This window comes from Cynocephalus volans, chromosome 3 (genome assembly GCF_027409185.1).
Source record: "Cynocephalus volans isolate mCynVol1 chromosome 3, mCynVol1.pri, whole genome shotgun sequence".
Taxonomy (NCBI): Eukaryota; Metazoa; Chordata; class Mammalia; order Dermoptera; family Cynocephalidae; genus Cynocephalus; species Cynocephalus volans.
Window position 1 is genome coordinate 6,867,682 of NC_084462.1, and position 17,777 is coordinate 6,885,458.

A 17,777-nucleotide genomic window follows, 5' to 3' on the forward strand; every position below is an offset into this window, starting at 1 on the left:
CCCCGGGTTCGGATCCTATATAGGGATGGCCGGTTGCTCACTGGGTGAACGTGGTGCTGACAACACCAAGTCAAGGGTTAAGATCCCCTTACCGGTCATCGTAAAAAATAAATAAAGTAAATAAAATTTTTGTTATCATTTTTATTGCTTTTTTGGCGGCTGGCCGGTAAGGGCAGGTGAACCCTTGACCTTGGTGTTACAAGGCTGTGCTCCAACCAACTGAGCTACCCAGCCAGCCCTCTTTTTTTTTTTTTTTTTGCTATTTTTAGCAAATATATATCTACTCTTTATGTTCTGTGATAGTGAAAATATTCTCTCCCATATCGGCCAACGGCCAAAAACAACAAAATATTCTCAAAACAACTCATGGAAAACTATTCTTTGCTCTAAAGGGGAGTCTGACTGTTTTTCCTGAATCTAGTGAAGAGTGGAATTGTTGCCTCAGAGTTCAAGTTTCCAGTTTCGATGCCCCCCCATTTCCCTTTGCTTTAGCATCCATTGCCTCAGCCGTGGTCCCCCAGTTTTTCCATCAAGTCACGCCGGGTCCATTCTGTAGTTGAGGAAAGGTGATCACACGTGGAAGACGATCAAAGCACAGCAGAGAGACGGTTTCACTCATTTGCCCCCAACCGATGCTCTTGACTCTCGTATCCTCTCCGGAGATTTCCAATGTTTTTGTTTAGGATCCTTTTAAATAACATATTTTGAGCATATACCTCGACAAAGACTCACTCCTTGACCCAACTTTAGTCAGGCTCCCTGGGCCCTCTGACTAGGCCCCGATCTTGGCCAGCATGTTATCTGTGACCTGCCCAGCCCAGTCTTAGCAAAGAATCTTGCTAAATTATCTCCCTGCTCTTAACAGCTGATCACTCCCGATACCTGATCGAGTTCCTCATCCCTCACCTTTGATGTATGAGGGCTTGGCCTGCCTTTAGGAAGAATCCTGTTAGGGCAATTTAAGCAAAAATCCCTGCACCCTTGATGTCTTTCTAATTGTCCATCCACTGACCCCTCTTCCTTCTCTTTGGCACAATTTCCTATTTTTCCTCCTCCACGCCCCCCACCTCTTCTCTTTCTTGTATTTGGAGTTGAGTTTAATCTGTCTCCCCTATTGAGATATTCTTCACCCCTGGTGCAATAGTGTTGAAGAACATCTCCGTTACCCATTTTGAACAAATTCAGAATAATTTCTCTCTTTTTTTTTTTTTTTGTCGTTTTTTCGTGACGGGCACTCAGCCAGTGAGTGCACCGGTCAGTCCTATATAGGATCCGAACCCGCGGCGGGAGCGTCGCTGCGCTCTCAGCGCAGCACTCTACCAAGTGCGCCACGGGCTCAGCCCAGAATAATTTCTCTTTAACAAGCCACATTGTCTTAACACAATGTTATAAATTATATTTAGCATGGTGCTTAAAAACATGAGCTCTACGGAAAGACCACAGTGTGATCCTAGTTCAGTCACCACCACCTCATACTGAGGTCAGCAAACATTTTCTATAAAGAGCTAGATAGTGAATGTAGTGAAAAAAGTCACAGATGATATGTAAATAAATGAGCTTGGTTGTGTTCCAATAAAGCTTCATTTATGGGCACTGAAATTTGAATTTCATGTCATTTTCGTGTGTCACAAGTGGTTGTTCTTCTTCTTTTTTTTTTTTTCTTCTTTCGGCAGCTGGCCGGTACAGGGATCAACCCCTGACCTTGGTGTTATCAGCACCACACTGTAACCAGCTGAGTAACCGGCCAGCCCTCCTTTTGTTTTTTGCTTTCCCAAGAACTTAATTTTTTTCCCCCGAAAACCTAAAAAGGTCTCAGGCCAAATGGATTGCAATATGCCCAACCTTACTCTACGGCCTCTTTTTCCACTTACAAATAATGGGAAGAGGAGAGTGTGTGTGTAATCACACGTAAACCCTTTAGAACTGAGCCTCGCCTGTAGTAATTTCTCAGTACATGTGCCAAGGCCCTTCAGGCAAAGATCACTACTAGGGGGCCGGCCCGTGGCTCACTCGGGAGAGTGCGGTGCTGAGAACACCAAGGCCACGGGTTCGGATCCCATATACGGATGGCCGGTTAGCTCACTGGCTGAGCGTGGTGCTGACAACACCAAGTCAAGGGTTACGATCCCCTTACCGGTCATCTTTTTTAAAAAAAAAAAAAAAAAAAAAGATCACTACTAGGAAGAAACCTGTAGATGACCCATTTGTGTTTAATACTTCTCTCTTTTTTTTAATTAGGGAGAGTGTGGTGCTGACAACACCAAGTCAAGGGTTAAGATCCCCTTACCGGTCATCTTTTTAAAAAATAAATAAATAAATAAAAACTCTCCCTGGACATCCAATCGGAGCTCCAACATAGCCTCCCATATGAAAGACTAGTACTAAACCTCAGAGCTCGAAGCAGCCGCCTTTCTACCACTTCCCAAGTGCTTTGTCAAATGGGGAAACTGAGTCATGAGTAGTGGGCATGATGTGAAAGGAGCAAGCAAACACATAATATCTACTGAAAGGTTTATATGTATGTCCTCAAATCCTAAACAGGTTCTGAGCTTAGCAGATGCTTAGTAAATGTCTGTGGAATGACATTTGTTACTGAAGTGACAGCAAGTTTTCAAAAAATCTTCATGATCTCAAAATTAAAAGTTATGATTTGGGGGGTGGCCGGTTAGCTCACTTGGGAGACTTTGTGTATTTTTCAAATAAATGATGAAAGAATATAATTGCTATAGTATATAGATTCTATATATTTAGAAGAATGAGACAATGGTTTTGATTGAAAAGGTCATTGTTTACAATAAGTTCGTTATTGTACCCTTTGCAACTCCTTCAACTTTGTGAACAATTTCAAAAGTCAACCTTTTCTTTTTGTTGCCTGTACTGGCTAGCTGCAAAAAAAATAAATAAATAAAATAAAAAGTCAACCTAAAAATGTGTGTGTGTGTAGAGAGGCACTATCCAGTGTAGTGGCTGGTCCAACTTGAGATGTGCTTTTCTCTTTTTGAAAACTTAGCACAAAAAACCCCACATAATATCTCATTAATAAATGTTTATATTTGATTACCTGTTGAAATTATATTTTGGATATGTTGAACTCACTAAAACATACCATTATTTTATTTTATTTTTCTGGCAGCTGGCCAGTAAGAGGATCCAAACTCTTGACCCTGGTCTTATAACACCACACTCTAACCATTAAGCTAACTGACCAGACTAATACATATTACTAAAATTAATTTTACTTGTTCCTTTTTACTTATATTAATGTGAATACTAGAAAATTTAAGATTGTAGCCCTCTTAACTAGGGTGGCTCTATAACATATTGTCTTCGCCAAGACAAATTTTAGAGTAAAAGGAGGTGTTAATCGCTGTTACTTGACAGCTGCCAAATAATAATAATAATAACAATAATAATAATGATGATGCTAGGGTCTCTCTCTTGCTCAAACCATTTGTCATATGATACTCTGGTCCCCACAGGATTCTGTAGAATTCCCAGTAGGAACAAGGCCTTCAGCAGATTCACCCCCTGGACTGTGGACTTTCTAGCCTTTCAACTATTGATCTTACAGCAGAACTAGGAACTGCATCTTCAAAATATCTGCATCCGGATGTAAAGAATCAAGTTCTTCGACAAGAGTTATTATCTATGAAAACAAGACAAAAGAAATGTGAAAAACTAGAGAAAAATAAACAGAAGTTGGAAGAAGTAGTAGTGAACTTCAAAAGTCACATGGAAATTACCATGGTAGAACATGTTCAAGTAGAACTATATAAGTGGGAGATCGAAGAAAGAGCGTGTTGTGCACAGACCCGTACTGGTAGGCAAGGACCACTTGAGACCAAGATGTTAGATGCTGGAATCACAAGGTTTATTGATCCCCCATCACACACAACACACTTTCACTTTTAATTAATTTATGTCATAGTCCACTTCTAACTTAAACTAAATGATCCCTTAAGGGTACATTGCACACGAATCATATTTTTTTATCCTGTTAGGAACAGGTCAGGGATCTTACATCTCTGGTGCAAGGTCCTCTCCTGACTCACATCCACCAGGAACTGGGTACATCTGATGGAGCACAACCGATGATCCTTGAGAACATGGCTTAAGAGCGTATCCCTTCTCAGTGCGGCAGTGGCAGCACTCAAAGGCCCTTAACCTCCCGGGCTAAAGGTCCTGTGGGCTTCAAGACTGGCTTCCATCTCTGTGTGAGAGTAGCCCACACCACAAAGTATCGATTCCAATCTATTTCCATCCACTGGACCAAAGATCTGAGTGGCTGGCTAGCAACCTGCCACAGCTGACAAATGCAGCAAAGACAATCTGTCATGTAGTCCAGTTATACCCTTCTTGGGTGGGTTGATAAGGTGATGTCATGTTGATGGCCATCTGGAGCTCCTCCGTCTAGATGGTAATATCTCAAAAGAGTGTGATCAGTTAAGACACAGGGCATTCATGTCCCATGAGCATGTCCTGCTTATGCCTGCCAAGTTCATGATGTAAGTTCCCTTGACCAAAGTTCCTCCATCTTAAATTAGCACAAGGCACTTATTTCGCACTCCCAATACAACAAGATAGGATATAGAAGAAAAATTAAAAGAAGTCAATGTATTTTTTTTGTGGGGGGAGGGGATGACTGGTAAGGGGATCCTTACTCTGGCACTCTTAGCAGGAGACCAGTCCTGGAGTCTACCTGGTGTTGGAATTCTTAATCATTGTTTAGCAGTGCTCAACAGAAACCTTATTCCAAAAGAAAACTTGCTGATTCCCACCTCAACCCCATGGCTTTCAAATAATAGCATGGAGCACCACGCTGTCCCAAGTGAGCTAACCGGCCATCCCTATATAGGAATCCCAAGTGAGCCACGGGCCAGCCCTTAAAAGTATTTTTTTTTTTTTTTTTTAAAGATGACCGGTAAGGGGATCTCAACCCTTGACTTGGTGTTGTCAGCACCATGCTCAGCCAGTGAGCTAACCAGCCATCCCTATATAGGATCCGAACCTGTGGCCTTGGTGTTATCAGCACCGCACTCTACCGAGTGAGCCACGGGCCGGCCTTAAAAGTAATTTTTAAACACTGAACTCTCACAAAATAATTTTTTTTAAAAGACGATGTTAAATTTTTTTTAAAAAGTGGTAGATTTCTTTTAATACCATAAGTAGGATCATTACCCATCCGCCCCAAGGCTGTAGATAAGCATTGACTTAGAGTGGTAGGATTACAGGAATGAATATGGTACATAAAAGGGTGTTTTAAAATGTTGAGATCTTTACAAAAGAAACTATTCTTATTGGTATCGGAAAGACCAGCTAGATAATGGCAAGGGTTGGGTAGGGAGAGTGGAGAATCCAGAGTGATTATAATGACAAGGAAGTCTGATGATTTGCAAATGATGACCTTTCAGCTCTGCAGGAAGAATTTCTGATTAGGCAAAACTTCTGTTTCTCCCCCTCCTTCCCCCAAAGCCACAGACCATCAAATCTCATTTCCTAAATCTTTGTTTGGCATTTATGATTCCTTCTCTTTTAATATAAAAAAAAAAAAAAAAAAGAAACTAATTTAAGACTAAAGATTTTTTTTTTTTTTTTTGGTGGCCCGGAGGGTGCTGGGATTGGAACACTTGACCTTGGTGCTAAAAGCTACAGATATACTTGAACTTAAAGTGAATGTTAATTAGTTATTAACTTGAACTTAACTTGACTTAAAGTGAATGTTAATTAGTAGTTAATAAAAATATTAATTGAGACTTCAAATATGCTTGTTAAATTACCAAAATAAGCAGTAAAAGACTAGACCAAGCATATGATTGTCAATACAGAAGACTGAAAGTGTAGAAAGCAAACTTCTACTCATCTCACCACAAACATTATGAATCCTTGAAAAAATATCAAATTAGGTCTTTTACTTTAGACTTAACTTAAAATCGTCCTTGGGGGCTGGCCGGTTAGCTCAGTTGGTTAGAGCGTGGTGTTGGTAACACCAAAATCAAGGATTTGGATCATTGTACTAGCCAGCTGCCCCCCAAAAAACTAAAAATAAAATAAAATCATCCTTGAAAAATAAAATATAAAATAAAATCATCCTTGAATACAGTTTTTTTTTTTTTTTTTTTCCAGCTGGCCCCTAGGGGATCTGTATAGTCCTTGTTTAATGTTGCTTAAATGCAATTGCACTAATAAAAATTGTTTGGTTTTTTTTCCCTCAGCAGCATTGATAGAGCTGGAAAAATTTTTTTTTGCATTAGAAAGAATGCTCTTTGAGTCTCTCTTATGTGTCAGGCCCAGGACTGGGTCCTGAGAGTGGAAGGACACAGGTGAACAAGATGGGCAAACCATTGTCACCCAGAAGTTCTGGTCTGGTGGATAGAGAAGTTATTAGACATTTGTCTAGTAAGTGAGGGCTGCTAAGCAAGTCATCAGAAAAGCAGAGAGCTGCTCAGCACATGAAGTGTGCGATCACAAAGGGGCAGGGTGCCACCAGAGGACTGTGTCCTTGGATAATGGGTTTTAGGACAAGGTAAAAAGATGTGTAGGAGTCAGCAATGAGCATCTTCACAGGGGCGAAGAGTAGGACAAGAACACTGCTGAGAAAATTGCAAAGAGAGAATAAGGTGATGAAAAAGAGCTTGCAGAGTTCTGAGAAATACCAGTCTGTCCAGGTGGCTAAGAAATACCAGAGGATTCAGGTGCGGTTGGAGAGGAGTGGAGAGGTTAGATTGGAATCTGGATGGCTGAGCAGGGCATATGAACTGCCCTCCAGCAACCTTGACAAAAGGCCAAGGCAAGAATTCAGAGCCTGGATGTCTGACCTGGGTTCAATTCTACCTATTTCTGGATGTTTCCTTGGACAAATCACGTCATCTGAGTTCCTCCATCTGTCCAATGCAGATAATATTTGGAGGGTTAACACTGATTTGTAAAAGACATCAAAGACATCTACACAGCATAGGGTGGAAAATAGCCAATTCATCTACCTGATGAACAATGTTTATTGAGCACTTTATTATGCACCCAGGACAGTATTGGGGGTACCGGAGAAAGCAAGAGTGGGACGTCCCCTGCCTTCAAAGTGGTTAGTCTGGACCATAGATTATGCAGGCATCTAATTATTTTTTTCCTTTTTTTTGGCATTTGGCAGATATGGGGATCCAAACCCTTAACCTTGCTGTTCTTTTTTTTTTTTTTTTTTTTAAATATGACCGGTAAGAGGATCTTAACCCTTGACTTGGTGTTGTCAGCACCACGCTCACCCAGTGAGCAAACCAGCCATCCCTATATGGGATCCAAACCCATGGCCTTGGTGTTATCAGCACCGCACTCTCCCAAGTGAGCCACAGGCCGGCCCAACCTTGCTGTTCTAACACCACATCTAACCAACTGAACTAACTGGCCAGCCCTTTTCTTTTTTCAAAATTTTATATTTTATTTATTTATTTATTTATTTTATTATTATTACTTTTTTTTTTTTTTTTAAGATGACCGGTAAGGGGATCTTAACCCTTGACTTGGTGTTGTCAGCACCACACTCACCCTGTGAGCTAACCGGCCATCCCTATATGGGATCTGAACCCGGGGCCTTGGTGTTATCAGCACCACACTCTCCCGAGTGAGCCACAGGCCGGCTCCTTATTTTATTTTTTAATAGACTTTAGTTTTATAGCAGTTTTAGTTTCACAGACAAATTGAGCTGAAAGTACAGTTTACATAATCTCTCCCAACTCCCACTCCACCCCCACTCCCAGTTTTTCCCGCTATTAACATCTTCCAGTAGTGTGGCTCATTTGTCACAATTATGAAACAATATCGATGCATCATTAACTAAAGTTTATGTTAGGATTCCCTCTTTCCGTTGTACAGTTTTATGGGTTTTGCCAACAGTGTCATACAGAATAGTTTCATTGCCCTAAAAAACCTCTGTTCTCCACCTATTCATCCCTCCCCTCTTGAAACCCTGGCAATCACTGATATTTATTTTTTCATCACCTCAAACATTTATCCTTTATTTGAATTGGGAAGTAGGCATCTAATTAATAAACACTGCTTTGTTCTAGCTGTTTTTTGGAGGCTGCTGGGAACAAGGAAAGAGATTTTATTTCCCACTCTCAAGGAGCTTTCAGTTCAGTGGGAGAGGCAGTTAATATACAAGTTCACAAGTAAATGTGTGCTATGAAAAAAAGAAAAAGAAAAAAAGCACAGTGGGGGGATAGCAAATTGCAGGGAGTGACACGGTGTTATGAGGACCAGAAGGAGGGACCTCCGGAGAGATCATTTCTTTCTGCAACAAGCCTAGGGCATTCCTGGAAAAAGAAGGAGGCCGGTGAGTTTAAATCATGTTGGGCCTTGTGAGTTACACAGAGTGATTGTTTTAAACTGATAAGAACAGATACTACACTTGATCTTAGCCAAAAGGCCAAGAAACGAGAAGCGATAGAGCGATTGTTTTAAAGAACTCAGTGCTATGGGAATTCATTCATGGGAAGAAATCTGATTTGTGTGTTATGAGACCATCATCTTGGCTGCTGACTGCAGAATGCAGCCTAGGAGTCAAGCAAGGGCAGTCCTTGGAAAGCGGATGCCTGATGTGTGGTACATTAACTCATGAATGCTGGATGTTTAGCTTTTCTTTCTCATTATCATCATCATTGGGGTCTCTGACCCTCAGCAGGGGAGAAGAGTGCTGGTGGACACATTCTCAGTGGAACACTCTATATGTGGTCTCATTTAAATCTCTGGTGATCTTTTGTGCTAAATGCTCTTTTTCAACCAGGAAGGAACTAGGTTCAACCAGAAAAGTTGAATGCATACTCCCACAGCTACTTAAGATTTCAAATGTAAAAAGAACCCAGGCCTCCTGGGGCTTCCAGTCTATTCACTTCCTTGAGACATTCATTAATTTGAGCACTTCCATTTTCAAACAATTATTCCCCACCCCTCCTTCTCCACCTTTATGCCTCCTCCCCCCAACCCCTATCCCAAGTTTTTGAGTTCTCCTCTATGCCTCAAGGTCAAATGTAAACTCTGGGGGTTTTATGGGGACTCCATCGAAAACGTTTCCATTCTGTTATTAAAGATGCTCTCAAGAATGTTCACTGAAAAATATCCAAGAAAAATAAAGAGAAAAAAATGTTCACTGCAGCAGCATTCTTTTCTTTTCTTTTATTTTATTGTATTGGTGGCTGGTTGTCACTGCAGCACTATTAATGAATTACAGTGAATTTAGAAAAATTGAAGACATGGGCCGGCCCGTGGCTCACTCGGTAGAGTGCGGTGCTGATAACACCAAGGCCCCAGGTTCGGATCCCATATACGGATGGCCGGTTCGCTCACTGGCTGAGTGTGGTGCTGACAACACCAAGTCAAGGGTTAAGATCCCCTTACCAGTCATCTTTAAAAAAAAAAAAAAAGAAAAGAAAAATTGAAGACATTCAACATTAGGTAGGATTAACTAAATTATGGTAGAGGTAAGCTCCAGATTGCTATTCAGCCATGAAAACACATTTCAAGTACTTTTTAATAGACTATTGCCTTTTAAAGATCTCAGAAGTGTGTTTCCAACATAAATGTTTATATGAGTATGCATAGGGATTGAACTGAAGCAAAATTATATAAACAGCAATTGTACGTCTGCATGTTTTTTTTTTTTTTTTTTTCCTGCCTACCACCCAAATGCTAGCCCAGGGTTTTTCAGCTTTGGTTCTGTTGGCACTTTGGGCTGGTGTGAGCAGGGGGCTGTCCTGTGAATTGTAGGATGTTCTGCAGCAGCCCTGGCCTCTACTAAGTGATTCTAGTAGACTTTCCCCCACCCCCACAGTTGGGACAACCCAAAATGTCTCCAGACATTGCCAAATATCCCCTGGGGGGGAAAAATCACTCCTTCCCTGTTGAAAACCACTGTTCTAGACTATAAAATCAAGTTTCATTCACTTCTCTAAGCTCAAGAACTAGCAAAGTGCCTAGCATGTCTTATTTGCTCAATAAATAGAATAAATGAATAAAATATTACATTTAAATATTTGTTGAGTGAATAACTGAATTCCCAAATATGGTGGAATTTCTTTCTTCTGGGTACTTCTCCGGACTTTTCAAATTATTTACAATTAGTCTGTACTGGTGATGTAAGCAATAAAGAAACCAGTGTTTAAAAGACATGTGAAGGTGTGTCTTTTTGGGGGGGATCCACTGCTAAGAGTCTGTGAAGGTGTGTCTGACCTAAGATCAAAGGGATCAGGGTGGGTCTGGGCGGAGACCACGTGAAGTGAGAGGGTGGGGTGCGGGAGTCTTTAATCCTATCCAAGTCCTAGGGAGAAATCCCCCCCACCCCTGGCCTATATAAGAGCCCAGCAGCAGACAAGCCCTCATTGCCTGGGAATGGGCGGAGTGTGGCCTCAGTTTCTGTAAGTATTGGTTGCATTTTGCACTTCTGATCTCTCCGCGTTTCCATCCTTACTTCCACCTTTACCTCCTGACTCTTGTCACTGTCTGCAATGTCCTTAATCTACTAACTCCTTGGATCCAGAAGCTAGGTGGGCAATAGAGTCTGAGACCCTTAGATCCCTGTATATCTGGAAATGACAATCATTAGTTTTTTAAACTTTTGCAGCACAAGGCTAATATGTTGAACTTAGCAAAAGCAAATTTTGAACCAAAATTTGTTCTGCTTGGGAGTGAATATTGGTTGTGAATAGGTGGTCACGGCAATTTCTGTGCTGAGTTCTCAAACTGAAATCTAATGTCATCTGGTAACTGTAGAGGGCGAAATAGATCTTAGTCTACGTTTAAAATTTAACATTTTCTATTTTCCAGATTCTGAAAGAACGAAGGCTGGTCTTTTGAGTCTGAATGCTTCATCCAAAGGGGATCTCCTCAGCCTGTGGGACTCAAACTGTGGGGGCACTTTCTGTTCCGTAAAGGGAAGTGCCGCCACTTTTTGAGTATTACCGGCTGAGAAAAACTCGACCGGGAAGTCTCCAGCTTCCACATTGGGAAAGAGCACTGAAAAGACATCAATCGTATCGATCTCTAGGCCGGAGTTTAGATTTTAGTCTGCACGAAAGGACTTCAGGTGCGACTGCTCAACCTGTGATACTCAAATGTGGAAGCACTCTTCTGATGTCTGGGCAGAAAGTGCTACAATATTTGAGTGTCACCGGAGGGCACCATCAAAGGAACCCACGTCCTGTTATGTCTGGGCTTCTGGGATAACTTATGAACTGTGGTGTGTTTAACTCTGAGCTGTACTGGGACCTTGATTTCCACTGGGAAATTGGGTGTCTTAGAATACAAGAGATGCCTTACACATCTATTAAGTAATTCCGGTCAAGGTCACCCCACTTGGCATGAACTAAGATCAGCTGAAGTGCTGGAAACCAATATCAACTATGTATGTACTTTAGGTTACATCAACTATAACCTGTCTTATCAAATGTATTGGCATTTAGTATGCTTGGACTATTGTAGTGTAGTTAAATCCCTTTCAGGCATGCATACACCCCACCTAATCATATAGAGTGAATGGCATTTCCTAGAGGCATTGAGTGGGAACAGCTCAGACAGTGGCCCTCAAAATAGAGGCACTTGACCTTGGTCTTGACTGGAAAGTGCTTCCATTTTGGGTGTCACTGTTTGAGGGAGGCGTCCTAGGAGCTGAGGAATTAACTCTCAAGCCTGCCTCAAGACAATCTGCAGCCACCCTGTGGATTTTGGACTCGGCAACATCAGCTGGATTTCTTGGATTTCAAGCCTGACAGCCCCTGCAGTGTGAGCCAATTCATTTTCATTTCAAAAAATTGAGGGGGGGGGAGAAATGGTGAGGTCCTGGGCATGAGTGAGCCTGAGCCTGCCCACGCCCAGACTAGGAAAGGAAATCTGTAAGGGGAGTCCCAACTTCCTTAGGGGAGTAGTTGATTGTTGGGGCCTTTTGATTAGTGCTGTTTTGGGCGAGGGTGGCCTAGAGTTCTCCCACTGCAGTATTCTCAGTATTTACTTACAACACCCCTGTTACTCCAATAAGTATTCCAATGGTTGTAGCCTCTGGGCACCAAAGATGATAAAGGCAGTGTGTTTAAGCTGGGAACTAGCTCAGCCACTTAAATTAGCATTTGAAAAAGCTCAGATTGTGAAGAAAAGGGGGGAGGTTTTTCCAACAGCACACCATTCCTGTATTTGCCTGGTGTTAGTAGCTGAGCTAGAAACCAGGTCTGGGCTGGCAGTCCACCAGATCTCAAGCTATCGGTAAATGTCAATCTTTTAGGAATGCACACATGATTATGCCATTTACAATTAACTGAATTGTGTTTTTTTTTTCTTGCACCCTTGTTAAAATTATCGCTTCTAATAAATTTATCCTTTAATAAATGTATCTTAACTCTTGGTTGCTTGTTTAATTTCCTAACTCATGACATCCTGTCAGTCCTGTGTGCCTCCCCATACCCCCACTGCGGGTACTGTCCCTACTCCCATACCATAGTAAGCCCTCAAGCCCAAAGGGCTTGCTGTCTCCCTCCTTCAGTTTCTAGAACAAATTCATCCCAGCCTACACAACATATACCACTGGCTGGGGTGAAGGAGCCAACCTTGTCATTTTTGTAAGGTAGCCTGGGATTGGGGGGCAATGGGTCAGGTTCTTCCAGTTGGGTTGGGAGGACCTGGGCCATGTAATCACTGGGAGTTAATAAGGGCAATTTTCTCTGGAGGCAGCTGTGGAGATATGGGAAGTTGGCGTACAGATCTGAGGGGGCTCAGTAATGCGAGAGCTTAATTCCAATGCACAATTATGGATCCGGAACAGTTGATGTTCACAAGGTGTCCATGAGTGACAGCCACCATTCCGAGTTTCTTCTGCTCCCTGATTTGGGTCTTCAGTTCTGGCCTTAAGATAGCATCTGGGGAGAAGGTTTTCAAGTATAATTCAAATTAACAGTAAGGTCAAGGGTTTCAATCTCAGCTCCAGCTAGCTGACAAGTGGCTTGAACCAAATCTCCATTAAAAATAGGGATTTTTTTTTTTTTTTAAAAGTGGACGGGAAGTATTTATTGGCTGTGACTGAGGAGCAGTTAGCTCAGTGGAAGCCCCCCCCCCCCCCCAGTGCAGGGCCTGCCCCTCCCAGTCTGCAATGTATGTAACCCCACCTGGTCAGTGTGAGCCCCCGCCACTGCCCTGGGCCTTTACAAAGGCATACGTAGTGTAGATCGGGGTACAAGGTCAGTCATGAATGTCCCTTGGAAAGTGCTGTCTGAAGGTCCCTCAGGGTAGCACATTTAAGCAGCAGGCTGTGTTCACTACCGAGGAGGCTGCTGGTTTATAGCCATTGCCACACCGGGCCCCACTCAAGAGAAAAACGGAGAGTTCTATAGAGAAAACCTTTTTTCAAATTGTTTTTTTTAATGTGTGGTGTAGGTTCTTTTTAATTTACTGTTTTGCCTGATAGCTCACACTACCCTTGACAGGTAAGGTGGCCACAGCACCCGTTAGATGGGGAAAGCACTTGCCTGCACCTTCAGCCAGGCGCATGGCAAATCTGATGCTGTAGGTTATTGACCAGCCTGTAGATTGGTTTTTCAGCATTGGGACCTTGGCAGGTATCCAATCATGGTCCTTGGAGCTCCAGGCAGGAGCAATTATGCTACAGAACAAGCTTTCATGCTTTATGCCCTTGAGCAAGGATTACTGATAGGGCTGTTGGCATAACGAGCATTCTAAGAGTTGACGTGCGTACTAGTCTTTTCCTAAATGCTCATGTCTTGTTGGCATCTTACGACATTGACCTCCTTTTTGAGAACTAACGTTTCCTCAACTTGGGGCGCAATTGAGATTCTGAGCCAACTACCTTGGTGAGGGGTCCTGGGCATTGTAGGAGGTTGAGCAGCATTTCCGGCCTCTACCCACTAGATGGCAGTCAAACCTGCTCCAGTGGTAAAAATGTCTCCCGACACTGCCAAGTATCCCCTAGAGGGCAAAATGCCCCTGTGTTATCTGGGCTATCTCCTGTCGGGGGCCTTCAAATCTCTCTTGTAGTCATTCCTTGCCCCATGTTCTCTCCAGAACACCAACATCAGATCTAAAAAGCTCTGTCATATGCAGATTACTTAGATCCCAAGCAGAAAGGATTTTTTTTTTTTTTTAATATGACCGGTAAGGGGATCTTAACCCTTGACTTGGTGTCAGCACCACGCTCAACCAGTGAGCTAACCGGCCATCCCTATATAGGATCCGATCCCGTGGCCTTGGTGTTATCAGCACCGCACTCTCCCAAGTGAGCCACGAGCTGGCCCTAAGAGGACATTTTTTTTTTTTTGTCTCAATCTGCATATGAGTGTCTCTTATGGAAATAAAGAGGCTGACAATTATGTTGCGGGATGATGAGTACATTCAACTATCATCTTTCTCTTTCCTGATGTCAAGACCAGCAGAACCATTCAGCAGCCAATATCTAAGTAAGGTTTCTTTACTCGAAGTGCTGCCAACCTATTGTGGGTCATTATATTCAGGTCCATTCCAAATAACCTGAGGACACAAGAATGGGAAATATTAAGTATTATTTCAGCCCACTATTGTGGCATTCAATTGTTAAATCTTAAGGATCTATTATATCTCTTTTCCTGATAAAATAATTCCATTATTCTACAGTACTTTAACCCAACCCTACCAGGGAATAGGCTTACTTTACGCTACATACAATTTCAAGTCCTTAACCTGTGTTAACTCATTTAATTTATAATAACCTTATGAAGAAGCAACTCTTCCTGTTTTGGGGGGGTAGCTGACTGGTACGGGGATCAAACTTTGGACCTTGGTGTTATCAACAACAGGCTCTACCCAACTGAGTTAGCTGGCCAGCCTCTTTTCATTTTACAGACAGGGAGACGGAAGTGCTAAGAAGTCGAATAACTTGCAAAAACATACATCACCAAATTGATAAGTGATGAAATTAGAATTTGAATCCAGGCAGAGTAATTCCAGATTCTCAATTACAATGGCCCCACTTGACAGATTAAGAAATAGATGCTCAGTAATTATCAGAAGTCACACAGCCAGTAGACAGCATGTAGGTGTCTCCAAGTGGTATGTTAAGACCTCATCTGTATTCTACACAATTGCATGCATGAGTGAATGAAGAAAATATTTGTAAATTTTCTAGATTATTTGTCCATCCAAGCTATGTCTCCATTATTTATTTTGACACTCCCAACTCCAAGCCCCATACCCTGCCTCCACCCGAGAGAGCCAGGAACCATTTCTCACCAGAGGACTCGAAGTTTGCAGCTGGGATGGCTCAGCCTTTTGCATAGCAGCCGGACACCTGTGTCCCCCAGGGCGTTGTTGGTCAGATAAAGCTCAGTCAAGGTCTGGTTGATCCCCAAGGTAGAAGAAAGATCCTTACAAGCTTTGGCTGTGAGGCCGCAGCTATCCAGCCTGTTGAAGAGCAGGACTGGTTAAAACAGCAGGTGCTACTTTTGGAAAGCCTCATCTTCAAAGGGAATGAATGGGTTAAAGATTTTAGGGGACGAATTTAAGAGAGCAGAGTAGTCCAGAACCAGTCCAAGTTAAGGCCCATGGAGTGATGGAAAGCTAGAAAGGCATTTAAGGGGTGCTTCTGAACTCACAGCTCCATCTGTAACAGATATCTGCTGATTTTCAAGTCAAGTACCCATTTCCCCTTCTGGTAATTCCACACCAATTTCGCATTGAAACCCTAGTTTCGGTCCATCTGGAGTTAACTTTGTCATTAAGCTCTACAGATGAATAAGGCTCCAGGTGTAAGTCAGTTGGTTTCCATGTCCCCAGCCACCATAAATGGTTTGAATTAGGCATAAGATCTACCCAGACCCAATGACTCCAAAACCATAATTTTCCTGGAGCTTTTTCTTTCAGGGTGTTGGGGCTCAGAAAATAATTAACCATAGTGAAGGCCTCAGAAGCAAAATTTCTCTCTGAATTACTCCTGCCTTCCTGTCTCTCCTGTTCATTCACACACACGCACACACCCTGCAAGCAGGTTATAGAAATTAGAATCTCTCTTCCCCAAGGCGGGCCATAGAAACTAGGACCCTTTTCCCCCAAAGACAGCCATAAAGACTAAAAATATACTGTAACGTTCTCCCTCCTGCCTTTCTGTGTGACAGCTGGCCATAAAGAAATTAAGACCCTCATTCCAGAGAGCCCTGCCCTACGTCTGGGAGGAAGGAATGCTGCGCAGAGAGGCCCAGAACAATCTGAACAGACAGGCCTTGCTGGGTTTCCCTACTATTAGCATTAGATCGTACTCTTTTTGCCCAATCATGTTTCTACACACTGTGCCCGCTTCATTGAACCTAACCTGTATCTTTGGGTCTTCATCCTGAAGGTTCCTGTGTCTCATAAAATTATGATCAAAAATATTTATTATGCTTTTCTCCTGTTAACCTCTCTTTTGTTATATGGGAGTCGGCTGTAACCTTTATGATAGGGAGGAAGGGAATCACTCACCCCCTTTCCACCCCCTACAAGGGCTTGGGTTTGGGAAAGAGTAACCTAGAGTTGCAGGCATTGTGCCACCGAGTAGGGTGAGTCTCTCTAATAAAGGAGCCAATACAGCAATAAGGATGGAAGGTAATGACAATAAAAGACTCCAAATGCCCAAATCAAGCCATGCCCAAAGCCTGGCCCTTTCAATTACACAAGTCAATAAGTACTCCCCCCCCTTTTTTTTAAGAAGCCAGTACCAATTGGGTTGCCACCTGCCCTGACAATATGCCATCTGATTTTCTTTGATTTCTATTCTGCCTCCAATTGTGTTTCTTTCCTGTATTCTCTGGGGATACGATAAAATAAGAATAGGTAGATTTATTGAGGACTGACTGTGCTGAGCACTTTGCTAAAGGCCTTACGTTTATTTTATCATTTATTCCGCACAGCAATCTTTTAAATGGAAATATATGTACTATCTTAGCTGGGATTTTAAAAGGAAAGACTATAATCTTGGTTTGGCTGAGACCCCCAAGGCAATAGATGCCCCCTTCCAAAATGAGGTACAGGACAACAACTCAGGACTTGCAAAGGAAGAGAAAAAGACAGGTTGGTGATTAAAAACATTCGGGTCACAGGTGCAAAATAATCAGGAGTGGGAGATTATGATGAGATCTGGGGAGAGATTGTGCAAAGAAGTTAATAAAGATTAACCACATCAGGGGACTGGGGAGTGGAGACACCTCCCGTGGGGTCCCCATAAGAACTAGCATTTAGCTGTCTGCCGGGTGGGGGATATTAACAGCCCAGAGGCACCAGCAGCACCAACTAAGGGGGAGATGTTGTCCTGAAGCCCCCATATTAACTCTTAAGTTACCTAATGCCCCAGACAAACAAGAGATCCAGAAATGCAAGGCAATTTTTAAAAAGTAGGTGATGCCTCATCCCATTTGTAGTGGATTGAATTATACCCCCCCAAAACTCACCAAAGCTTGAATTGTGTCCCCCGAGTTTTATGTATTAGAAACTTAGTCCCCACTGTGACTGTTAAGAGGATGGCAAATCTTATTAAGGTAATTGAAAGGCAGAGTCTTGAAGAGGTGATTGGATTGTAGGCCAGTGCTGTAGTGAATGGATTAAAAATGGTGGTCAGGGGAGTGATTCTGAGAGCTTTAAAAGGAGAGGAGATTCTCTCACTCTCTCAGCTTTTTCTGCTTCCACCATCTTGCAATGTGAGACCCCTGGGTCTCTGTCACCACCACCAGATGGACTTTGGACTTCCCAGCCCTAGAAACTAAGCAATAAATGTTGTTTTCTTTATGAATCAC

At 42.5% G+C, this 17,777-nt stretch overlaps 1 protein-coding gene, 1 non-coding gene and 1 pseudogene across 4 annotated transcripts in view; all 3 read right to left on the reverse strand.

Annotated features, from left to right (window-relative positions):
* Positions 1-8,250: 8,250 nt before the first annotated feature.
* On the reverse strand, positions 8,251-8,428 carry LOC134374119 (U2 spliceosomal RNA; annotated as a pseudogene).
* A 4,803-nt stretch (positions 8,429-13,231) lies between these two features.
* Positions 13,232-13,363, reverse strand: LOC134374358 (small nucleolar RNA SNORA70). The gene has a single exon (XR_010023213.1). It is a non-coding gene; the product is annotated as a small nucleolar RNA SNORA70 (small nucleolar RNA).
* A 1,057-nt stretch (positions 13,364-14,420) lies between these two features.
* Positions 14,421-17,777, reverse strand: part of NLRP12 (NLR family pyrin domain containing 12) — a 39,598-nt gene continuing 36,241 nt past the window's right edge. For all 3 annotated transcript variants that reach the window (XM_063091877.1, XM_063091875.1, XM_063091876.1), the window contains 2 exons: positions 15,247-15,417; positions 14,421-14,508 (listed from right to left, as the gene is read on the reverse strand). In XM_063091877.1, the coding sequence (XP_062947947.1) occupies positions 14,421-14,508; positions 15,247-15,417 (259 nt within the window). The remainder of the gene's footprint in view (positions 14,509-15,246; positions 15,418-17,777) is intronic.